The sequence below is a fragment of the Cryptomeria japonica genome, chromosome 1 (assembly GCF_030272615.1).
Source record: "Cryptomeria japonica chromosome 1, Sugi_1.0, whole genome shotgun sequence".
In the NCBI taxonomy this organism is placed as follows: Eukaryota; Viridiplantae; Streptophyta; class Pinopsida; order Cupressales; family Cupressaceae; genus Cryptomeria; species Cryptomeria japonica.
In genome coordinates this window covers 229,931,817-229,944,431 of record NC_081405.1, presented here as the reverse complement: position 1 = coordinate 229,944,431, position 12,615 = coordinate 229,931,817, and the positions used below count along the sequence as shown (strand labels likewise).

Sequence of the window (12,615 nt, the reverse complement as noted above, 5' to 3'; positions counted from 1 at the left end):
TTTAGGCTGCCATCTCCGAAGTCTCCTGACCAAAAATTGACGTCTCCTAGAAAACTTAGGGCAAAATGCAGTAAAAAGTAAAAAATAATAAAGCAAACAAATAAGATAAGCTTGCAGCAAAGCAAAGTCGTAGGGAAATGACTAATAATGAAACTATTTCACAAGAAGACAAAATTCCATGCAAAGTTATGGTGATCAGATCTATTGACAGTGTAGACTTTTTGAGAGGGCTGATTTCTTATCATTGTAATAGTCTAAAGAGAAATTGCCTTTACTATTTAGCCGACAATATCAAGTGTGCTCAACATCTATATTACCTTACTTTCACTAAACAATTTAGACTGGCTATGGTATCAGCAATATAAGCAATTTTAATTTCAATTTTTGTTAAATTTTAAAGTTAATGTTAAACTTTACCACTGTTCTTGTTTTCAAAGTTCTCTGTCATGATATGTTTTGGAAATTATTAAATATTATTTATTAAAAAAATTGGCATCTCCAAGTACCACCGTCTCCTATTTTTGAAAATTAGTCGTACCAGTACCGGTACCAGTCTCCAAGTACCCCCGTCTCCTGGTAACCTTGCTATTTATATATTCCCATTTGAATGGGAAGGTGTTGTATTAAAAGACGAAATCACAGATCATAGGCATTGAGTGATCATCATCAGATAGCATCATCATTCAAATGTCCTTTTGATCATAGTGAGCATTGTTTTAGTATCCGTAATCACTAGGATAGATACATTAGGCACTTGCATTCTGCTCGGCATGTCTTCAAACTTTTCAGACGCACTGAATCACCTCTAATAGAGCTTTACAGCGATCAAGGCTAGCTTGAGACCTGCCGCTTGCTAGCAACTTTTACCTCTTGATATGCATTTACAGCCAATATCTGATACCTGTCCAACTTTACACAAACCAATAACATTTAATGCAATATCAATAGCAACAGCGTATTCCATTTATTTTGTAACTACATGCTAAGTGTAAGAAGTAGAAACTAGACCTGTAAAATTGTAAATTCATCATAAATAAGCAAGCTCTTCCTAAAATAAAATACAATCAATTCGCTATTTCAAAGACAAGCAGCACCATCCAAATAGTATGGAGATTTGGGAGGGTAAAGCTAGGATACAGATACATACATCAATCAAGACTTCTTACAATTAAGGCCATTGAACCTAATCAATCAAACATCAGTCCACAAATTTCAGTGGATGAATTAGGTTGAAGAATGCAACTGGTATTTTGATCTAGTGCTGTCAGATGTTTTAAGTTATGCTATAAGCAGTCAATTTGCAAACTCAAAATCCAGAATGAAGGCAGGGTGTGAAAAGTTAAAGGGCCAGACCACCCCAACGCAACCGAATAGGCATAAAGACTAGACATGTGAACTGGATGATGATTACCAAAGCAGATAGTGCAACCAAAACATTCAAACCATCAAATCAAAGACCAAAGATGGCAAGCTAACGAAGAAGCATGGATTAAGACAGTTAAAAGCGGAAGTGTAAATGACCAAATCAAAGCATATAGGGAATATTTGGAATCCCATGAACCTCTTGGCAGGTTATGATTGTTGGAGCAGGGTAAGCTTGAAGAGTATGACAACCTGCCAAACTCCACATCATGTATCCAGGAAAACATGACAGGTTCAGCATGGGATGAACACATCAAAATACATAAAGACAGATTAGAATTGAATTTCTTTATATTTACATTGTATTTGTAGTTGTACGCATTAGAATTGAACGAGCTTCTTACCAGGCTATTTAGAATAAAACTATTGTATTTGTACACTTTAGAATTGAATGAACTTCTTTGGGTTATTTACAATATACCTCTTTAAATTCTAATCGTACAAATTAGAATTGAATGAGGTTCTTATTCGGCTATTTATAATACACCTTTATATAAAGCTGATCAATCTGTGGATGTCATTCCAATTCAACAAACAGCATACTCAAGCATGAAGTTGCAAGGTGTTAAAAAGCCGTAACTTAAAAAACACAACCGTACAAACCGAGCATTACAGCATGCTAAGAAATATCATCTAAGTAAATTAAAGACTTAAAAAGAAAACGTGGGAATGATATTAGAAGGATCAGTAATTCTAACCTCATTACAATGTTATGGCAATGAGATATGCATTGGACAAGCAGAATGAAGTTTCTTATAGAACATGACCTGTCTTTAACTACCGTACTGCAATTCCTTTGGCTTCCATCTCTTCTGCAACTTTTACCAATCCCTCAATCTGTTCGCACTCGTACAAGCCTTCTTTACTATTTAAACCTAACTTATATTCATCTCCTCAGATATGGATCTACTGATACCTACTCTTTAGGTCAATCTTCATGAAGTATTTGGCTCCACTCAAAGAATCCATAAGGTCATCCAGCTGATAATCTGATATGATCTCCTTTGTTTCTTCTTGTATAGTCTTGTTCCTACCAAACAGTGGCTCAGAGTGGATTAATTAGTGGAGCATACATGTTCTTAACACATTTGCCTGCTCCGCTGGTATACTATTTCGACCAGAATAAACACACATTTTCTAACTCTTGAATTATCACTGTTTATTCTTTCATTGGCCATACAACTGCCACCAAGCACCACCTTTCCAACAGTGATCCTTTCAACTTGCTCGCTCAAACCTTTTCCTGCAGCGTCCCTTCTTTGACTTCGTTAGCCAATGAGCAGTGGATAGCTCCATGCAGAGATAGACCTTACACCGAACCAAACTTTCACCATAAAATTTTAGCTATAAAAGTTTACTTCTTTGCTGATTTTAAATAAATCACCAGTAATCGCCACAAGAACATAATCCATTCTTGAAGTGATGGAAACGATTTGCATCTCTCACAACAATTTCACGGCTTACAATCTTAGAAATAAATTTAGATGCATCATGGCAATCCCCGCACACACGGAGGTTTTTTGTGATCCGAATAGTGGTCCCAGGTGGTGTGTTGATAAGCCCAAACACAATAGCGAGCTTCTCACTATGGCAAAGTAGCATGTGTTCCTTTAAGTCCTCCTCCACATTATACAACACAAAGTTTGTCTTAGGTACATACCCTGCCTCCTTTATCTGCAGAGTCAAGGCTTCCAATGTTGCATAAATTTCCTCCGATTGCGGATGTGATCTATCTCCAACAAGGAATGCATGAACCCTGTTGTTTACCTCAATCAAACTCCACCCTGGTGCTTTTCGTATGCCCCTCTCTCTCATTAATGTTCTCACCTTTTCTGCATCATCCCACATACAAGCTGTAGCATAGATATTTGAGAGCAATACATAGTACCCAGAATCCTCGGGCTTTAAACTCAAAAGTTTTTCTGCCACAAGTTGTCCAATACTAATATTGGAGTGAAGTCTGCATGCAGAAAGCAAAGCTCCCCAGACACGAGCATCAGCTTCAAATGGAATTTTTACAATAAGTTCGTGCGCTTCTTCTAGGTGGCCAGCACGGCCAAGAAGGTCAACCATACACACATAGTGCTCCATCCGAGGAGTGAAACAATTATCTTGAATCATATGATCAAAGTATTGCCTGCCTTCATCAACCATACCTGCATGACTGCAAGCAGACAAAACACAAAGGAAGGTGACGTCATTTGGTTCAACACTTGTTTCTTGCATAGTGCAAAAGAGGGCAATAGCATCCTTCCCATATCCATGCATTCCATATCCAGCAATCATCGCATTCCACGAAACCACATTTCTTTCACGCATTTTGTCAAACACTTTCCGAGCACTTGCTATGCTTCCACTCTTAGCATACATGTCAATAATAGCGGTCACAATAACAACTTCAGTAAATCCTCTTCTCATTGCATAACCATGTACCCACTTACCCTGCTGCAGAGCTGCCGAATGGGCACACGCTTGAAGAACACTCACCATGGTAGAACAGCTGGAAGTGATGCCTGCAAGCTGCAATTGGTGAAAAAGCAATAGGGCTTCACTAGCGCACCCATTCTGTGCATACCCAGCAATCATTGCATTCCAAGAGACCACATCTTTGTTTCCCATTTTATCAAACAGATGCCGCGCTACTGCTAAATACCCACACTTAGCATACATATCTATAAGGGAATTCCTCACTGAAATATAAAACTCAAATCCTCTCTGAATTACATGAGTATGCATAATCATACCTTGTCTCTCATCCCCCAGCAGTGCGCACGCCTGCAGTGCACCCATCAAAGTGATTGAATCAGGCTTTACACAGTGAAACTGCAGCCGATTAATCATTCCCAATGCCTCATCAGCACATCCATTCTGCGCATAACCAACAATCATAGAATTCCATGAAACAACGTCTCTCTCAATCATTCTATCAAACACTTGGCGTGCCATCTCTAAACATCCACATTTTGCATACATATCCACAAGAGAATTTCCTACAAAAACATCCATTTCGAATCCAATTTTAACTACACGATTATGGATAACCTTACCCTTTTCCAGAGCCAATAAGCCAGCACATGCCTTGAGCGCAAACGTGTATGTTCTACTGTTAAGCTCTATAGCTGTCTCCTGCATTTGGCAGTACAGTCTAAGTCCCATTTCACATAGTCCATTCATAGCATACCCTCTGATCATCACATTCCATAAAAATGAATCTCGTTCACACATTTTATCGAACACTTGACGTGCATCCTCCATGCTTGCATACTTACTATACATGTCTACTAGATTAGTTCCCAGAAGAAGGTTTTGATTAAAACCTGTTGCAAAAATCTGGGCATGGACTTGCCTGAGAGTTTCGATATCCTTACAAGCCTCTAATAAAGGAAAAAAGTTCACATTACAGAACTTATGCTTTAGAGTATAGAGATTGCAGTTCTCTGGTTTTTGTGCAGTGTAAGAAACAGTGTTTGCATAAACATGAATATGGTGATGAAAGGAAAGCTTTTGAAGACATTTAAAACATCTGAGCTTATTCAACTTTAAAACTGCCATTGAAGGAAGGTAAACCAAGATTTGAGGAAAATCAAACCGTGCATTTCCTGAAATAATTCGAATTTGACAAGAGTTTCCCTCTCATGACAAACAGGGCAATGGCAACTGTTGTGATGTGTATAACACGAACACAGCTTTTGAACAAAGACACCGTATATTTACACAAATAAGGAATTATGAGAATTTGAAAATTAAATTTTTCTTCATCACTAAAAATGTTTCGATGGCAGGAGAATAGAATAGGACTAGGGATTTTAACCTTCATAGAATGGCTCTAAAACGGCAATACGGATCAATTAACGCACATGTTAGTCGCGTGTTTTACACTGTCGATTTTGCAATAAATGGTTACGATTGACTAACACGTCTCTATCACGTTGTACGAAAAGTCTGTTTTGGAGCCAGAATAGCTTCGGTCGTAGTCGCACGCCTTATCTTTGAAGGCTCCATCTATTCTTGCTCCAAAACGGACCTTTTGTACAACGTGTTAGCAACAGGTTAGTCAATTGCAGCCGTTAATTGCAAAATCGGCGATGTAAAACGCGTGACTAACATACGTGTTAGTCAATCCGTACTGTCGTTTTGGAGCCAGAATAGACGCGACCATCTTTGAAGGTTCAGGTGGAGTGCTTCGTGGACTCAAAATTAAAATAAATATTTCATTAGATAAGACAATTATTTATTTAATAAAAATATTATTTTCATTTAGTTTTGACACCCTATGCCACGTGTAAATCGTTGGTTCATCTAACATGTCCAAAGTTGCCATTTGGGTGGCTGGCCAATCATGGCATGAGTCCACCCTTGCAAGATGTGTGGCACAGTGATAGTACTAGAGCTCTACATCGTATGGTGAGCAAACATTTCTCACCCGTTGCCTCTGCATTCCCTTCCGGCCAACCACATTAACTACATGTACCTTCCCATTTACTTAGCTTTCTTAGCACACAAATCTTAGGCATTTGTTCATTGAATGCTCTAGAACCTCACACATCATGCTCACTTTCACCTCATTCCTATACACCTCTTTTAGAGTCTTCATTAGCTTAGACACCGAAAAATGTTCTGCTAAGCCCTAGATTAAACAATAGAAGGTGTAATAATTCATGATTAAGCAATAATACCAAATAGATCTTACTACTTGTGGTCACATGTACAAATCTTGTGAAACTCTTGGTAAAGGGTGCATGGTCAATAGTAATGGAAGTTGGTACAACTATTTATTTTGGCAATGGATGGTCCCTTCAAGACTATGTTGAGGGAACTTTATTAAGGAGAAAGAGTTATAAATCATACCTAAAGGGCATCATGGGTTGAGATGTTACATTTAGGCCTAGATGCTAGAGGCTTCTTTGTGGTTGGTGGGTTTGTAAACTATTTCATAAAATTCTCTTTATTCATTGGCCATTTTTTAGAACTAGAGATGATGACCACTGACTAATAGTGAGAATCTGGTTGGGTCAATACTAGTCAATTTAACAACTCCATATAGATAGGCCTCATCAATTTCATAGAGCTCCAATCAATTAGACTACAATTTCTCTTTATGATCTTAATATCAAGAATCATATATAGAGTCTCGTAACCTTGCTAGAATTATTTGGATTTGGTGAAGCGCTCATGTCACTTCATTCTTTGATTTTGGACTAATTTAGCATGGTGTATTGCTTCTTTTTTGAGTTCATCTAGAGAAGTTAATTGTAGATTTCAATCTTGTTGTGTTGTTGATAAGTTCATCTCCAATTCTAGTGTTGTCCTTAGTGTCTCATGTTCAAATTCAATCAACAAGACAAAACCTCCTTTCATACACTATTTCTATGGTGTAAACCTAATTGTGGTTTCGTAGGTCATTTTATAGGCCTGTATAGCCTTAGGGATCCTAGATATCCAATCCTTCCTATGGAGGGAAACTATTTTAGTCAAGATGGTCTCAAATTTTGTATTTGTAACTTTTACTTGGCCATTTGATTGGGGATGATAACGTGTGAACCTTTTATACCTTATTTAATACTCCATGACTAATGCTTGTACCAATGTTGAGGTAAACTAAGGGCCTTGATCGATAACAATATACCAAGGATCACCATACTTGGTAAAGACTTCTCCATAGAGGAACCCTGCAACATTTTTATCCCAAACATGTTTCATCACAAAAACCTCCACTCATTTACTAAGATAATGCAAACTAGTATATACTCCTTATTGCAACAAGGGGGATATATGGATCCTATGAATTCAAGCCTCCATTTATCAAATGGTGATAGTACCAACTATGGTTGCAGGGCATTTCATCACTACAAGTTGGTCTACCCATCCTTTGACACCTATTGTTGTGCCTAGTGTATTTGACTAAATCTTTGTGTAAGATAGACAAATAATAACCTATGTTGAGTATCTTCAAGCAAATCATTTTTGCAAAAAAGTTCCCTTTGCGAGACTCATCATGACATTCATGCAACATATCATAAATCTCTTTTTTTCTCACACATCTCCTCATAACATTGCCAGGCCCAGTGTAGAACAAGTAACTAGATATCTAAGAAAAAAGGAAATCATTTTTCAACAAGTTGATGCATCTCCCTTTGTAAGAAATGTGAAGGTGTCCTTCTTGATACTGAGTAATTAATAATGTTATCATACCTTGTGTTTGAACTATCAAAGCAAATAAATATTCATCTGAAAAAGAATCATTAATAACGAGCTCAAATTATTGTAGTGGTTAATGTTTATGAGAAAATCTCTACAACATTGGATTTGTTAATCTTGTCCACTATTGTTATATCAAATTCTTGCAAGAGAAGTAACCGTCTAACTATTCTTCCACTAACAATAGCTTTGTTCATGAGATATCTAATGGATGCATGATTTGTATGCACAAAGACTTGATAACTTGTTATATAGTGTCTAAACTTATTAATGGCATAAATTACTACAAGGATTTCTTGTTTAGTGATTGTATAATATAATTTAGTTGTTTGGATATTTTTTCTAACATAGTAAATGGTTTATTCTATCACTCCTTCATTTAATGCTAAAATTGCTCCAACAACTTGATTAGAAATATTAGTGTGTATGTAAATTGTAAGATTTTTATTTGGTCCTCATAGAAATGGTTTCTTACTCAAGGAATCCTTCAATATCTAAAAAGCTTCCTGATATGTTACAATCCATTCAAATTCAAAGTCCTTAGCGAAACAAAAAACCGTGCTAAAATTTTCTAAAATCCTTAATGAACCTTTGTTTATTCCAAATGGGAACTTGCTTAGATTATGCAGAGTAAATAGTAACAAAAAAGTATCACATAGCAATATAACATAATAGTATTAAACATCACATCATGGCCAGAAAGATGCATCTTTATTTCTAGAATGTAATGTGCACAAATCAATAGTAATGGTTTCCGAGACAATCATGAAGTACATATAGTACCCAGTGGTTGGTTAAGAGTACCCACCATCAGCAACTACCAATAGCTACTGGAAAACATATTCATTAATAACAAAACATTATTTATTAACCACGACAATACTGTTGACTACAACAATCCCCTCAAAAGAAGTCATCTTCTAGATAACAAAAACAAAATGGGGCTAGAAAACACAAAATTATTGAGAAGCGGGGTAAGAGGACATCCCTAGACAAATAGGAGATGTTGCAATGGATGTAGCCCCCGAGGTGGAAAGCCTCTAACGAAGCTGCTACACTTTCTCTATATAGAGCCGCAAATCACATTCAACTGCCAGCTCATATTCACGTGACCTCTTCACCATTTGCATAGCTTCCTTCAAATCCTTCTTATACTTCTCCACTACCAAAGCCATGGCTTCCCAACACGCCTGGAGTTCTGCCAACCTGACATCCTTCCCTACCAAGACATTCTGCTACTACTCCAACAACTCCTCCGCTACCGCTCAAAGGTGGTGAGTTGTGTCTATTGAGCAAGTTGCTCCTGCACAAGTGTCATATGAGCCAATAAATCCCTCCTCATAGTCTCCCGAACAGCCTCAACCTGGGATGCCTCTATCTTCATTATCTTAGCTTCCTCGAGGGAAGTGTGTTCTCGCTTCATCTGGTAGAAAATATCTTGAAAGTACTTCTCCATGCCATGGAGTGCGAAGAGTAATCGACCATGTTAATCCACTACAATGGACCTCATTGGATGCCATGCCTCCTGCATCTTGGGGGTCTCCATAGTAAGCCATCCACGGGATGTGAAATAACTGAAGAACACCCCCTCACACCCTTACTACATAAAGCTCATAATCTTCTTTGCCTCATTGGCCACTAGTGGTGCATTCCCAATGGCCAGTTGTCATGGCATCTCTGCTACCTCATGTGTCAACAAGGAAATATCCTCTAGCTGAGCCAAGTATCTCTGAACCATACTCAAGAGATCATGGGAATTGTTAGTGTGAATAGGGTTCTTTAGCTATCTAGTTATTTATTAGCTAGTTCTTCACAATAGCTCTCTTTATAGTTGGTCAAGTTTACTTAGGGGATTTTTCACTTTATCCTAAATTGGTAGCATTTTTAGCCTCTTGGGTGGTAACTTCTAATTATAGTCACCCATCACCCCCTTCAATCATTTGCATTCTTGGGTGACTTTTTAACCAAATCTTACATGGCAACAGAGCGGTTATGAGAGCATTTTTTTAAAGAAATTTGAGAGTGTAGGGTTGTTTTTTGAAGAACATGAGTATGCTCTTCTCTTGAATTGGAGAAATAGAAAAGTGTGGAGAAAATAATAGTTTCTAGGGGTTCTTGTGTTGACTTACTAGTTGTTGGTTTTTTTAAGCTTTCTAGAGATATTCATGGGTTGTTAAAAATTGGGGCACTTAGAGGTAAAACATACTATGTCATTGTATCTAAAAGGCCCAAAACCCCTATTTTCATATAATATTTGTCAAAATCGAATATCAAATTTTTTTTGATGGTTTTTTTTTAATAGGAATTTTCTGTTTGACTGCCTCAACTTTTGTGCCATATTTCTATACAGTTGCCTCAAATTTTGTGTCACTTTTGTATGATCACCTCTATTTTTGTGCTAGAATTATGTACAATAGTTTCAATTTTCGTGCTAAACTTTTACACGTCTGCCTCAATTTTTGTGTCAAATTTTTGTACAACCACTTTGATTTCCATGTCAAACTTCTATATGACTACCTCGATTCTCATGTTGTATTTTTGTACAGATGCCTTGATTTTTGTGCTAGATTTTTGTATGGTTGTCTCAATTTTCGTTCCAAATTTTTGTATAGTCATCTTGAATTCCATGTCAAAATTACGTACAACTGCCTCAATTTTGGTGCCCTAATTTCTAAAGTTGCATCGATTTCCATGCCACAAGTTGTTTGATCGCTAATGGTAACTTTTTTTTCCCATATCTTTTGCATACGACCTCAAATCGAGATATTTCTGGTTTTTGAAAGTGCATATTTTTTTGAGTACTTAATAGTAGTTCTATTTATTTGAATTGGTTTAGTTCCTAAGTTTGTAATATCAATATCTACTCATTTTGTGAGAACTTATAAAGGCATTGAAATCAAGTCCACTTAGCTTTCACTAGCTAGTGTCCATTGTAATTGCACTACTTATAAAGTGCCAAATCATTTTGCTTTGGGGGGGCTTCTTGATTGAGTAATTCAAGGGGGGTCTCTTGGTGTGATTGTGTTTTTTTTTGTTTCTGGTCATGTTCTCCCTTCCTTTCACAAATGGATAATGTTAAGTTTCCATTGCTGACACTATATAACTACAACACTTGCAACAAAATGCATGGAACTTACTAATGCAATAAGGTTATACACCTTATGTTGAACAAAAGATAAAGTGAACCCACAAATGCTAAGGATAAAATACTATGGATGATTGAACAAACAAAATCTCGAGGTTGTCTTAGGAGTTTAGTGCCCCTTTATATAATGTTTCAACTTGATGGTTGTAATAATTCACATGATGCATGGGACAAATTAAAAGCTTTGTATGGGACAACTGATGAAGTTAGAGGATATCAACTTGATAATCAACTAATGTCATGACTTGATCCTATTTCTTTTGACAACATCCAAGACTTTTTAACAAAATTTAATGATTTGAGAGCATAATGTAAACCATGTGGCATATAGAAAAAGGACATTCAACTTGTCTTGAGTACTCTTAATAAACTTGGACCTGAATATGCGGGTTTTGTTTCTAGTTTTCATACTCATAGATTGAGTATGGGTGTTGCTTATACAATGTCTTATTTTGCTTCTTTTTTTGAATTGTTGATGCAAAAACAAGGCGAGATTCTATCCATGGGTCTCTTTAAGCCATCTCAATCTCAAGCTTTATTGGCTAGTCAGTCAAAGGGACAAAAAAAGTTAAGAAACCTTACAAGAAACAAGGGAAGTCTAAGAAGAAGCCACAAAAAGATCAAGCACAAGCACAATATTCACCAAAAATAAACACCTATCCCTCTTCTCAACAAGGAGATTCTTCATCCTCTCCTAAAAGGGAATCATCTGAGAAGGAGAAGCCTACAAGTGCATATTGCAAGAAGATAGGACATGAAGAACACTATTATTATAAGAAGGACATTGATGAATTAAAGCATCTTCTTGAGAAGAATAGAATAAATTTGCCTTCTAGAATGTCTACTTCAACTTCTTCTTCCAAACAAATAGAACTTGATAAAGAAAAGAGATACACTTTTGGGATAAGTAAGAAGAACAAAGGACAAGCTCTTTGTGCTATTACAAGTCATGATTAAGGGAGATGGCTTCTAGATTTAGGAGCTTCTAATCATATGGCATCTTCATAGTTTATGCTCTCATCATTTGAACCTTGCAACATGCCACATATTTTGATGGGCAATCATACATATATGAATGTAATTGGGAAGGGATCTATTTGTTGGTTGAAAATTTTGCTAACTTGTGAGGTTTAGAAAATTGTGGTTTCAGCCACAATGTGTAAGATTAAATATCTCCTAATTATAAGGGAAGGATCCCCCTTTACTTATTACTCCAAATTTCTTAAATCAAAATTATAACTACTAAGCCTATTCTAATCTTGGGTGTTACACCATATTATTCTCTTTCTTCAAAATAGATGTTTATCCTTTTTTCTTTTTTTTTTCAAAAAGGATATTACAACTTAGATCAATAAAGATTTTAAACAACTTCTAAGTCACTAAGAAATAACTTAGGAACACACACACACACATATGAAATTTACAAGTAAGGAAGCAAAGTTTCTATGAAAGCACAAAATCTTTCGTTGCTTCCCGGGACGAGAAAATAATGACGAATCTCAAAGTCTTCAACTCGCTATTATCCTATCAACTTTTTTTTAACAATAAATTTTGTAGCCCAAAGTAAATTTCTTTCAAATATCAAAATAAAGCTCAAAGTCCATATAATGCTATTTTTCATACAAATTATATTCTACCAACCTAGAAATGTAGCACAAATTCTACATAACCAAAACTATTCTACACTTTTACGATATTCCTACAAACTACTTTTACTCAATCAATTCAATTACCATAACAAGAATGACATAAGAACACTCTCACCATGTAGAACACAATGAACTCAACACAAAGTTTGAGTGAAAAAGATACTTTCTTTATTGATTGAATTAGGAAAATTGCAAATAAAC

The 12,615-nt window shown here is 36.4% G+C and overlaps 1 protein-coding gene across 1 annotated transcript; it reads right to left on the bottom strand.

Annotated features, from left to right (window-relative positions):
• Window positions 1–362: 362 nt before the first annotated feature.
• On the bottom strand, window positions 363–5,204 carry LOC131035365 (pentatricopeptide repeat-containing protein At1g11290, chloroplastic). Its single transcript, XM_057967038.2, has 2 exons — window positions 2,121–5,204; window positions 363–909 (listed from the first exon to the last, which is right to left on the bottom strand). The coding sequence occupies exon 1, from the start codon at window positions 4,972–4,974 to the stop codon at window positions 2,803–2,805; it is 2,172 nt and encodes a 723-aa protein (XP_057823021.2). The 5' UTR covers window positions 4,975–5,204; the 3' UTR covers window positions 363–909; window positions 2,121–2,802.
• Between the last annotated feature and the right edge of the window lie 7,411 nt (window positions 5,205–12,615).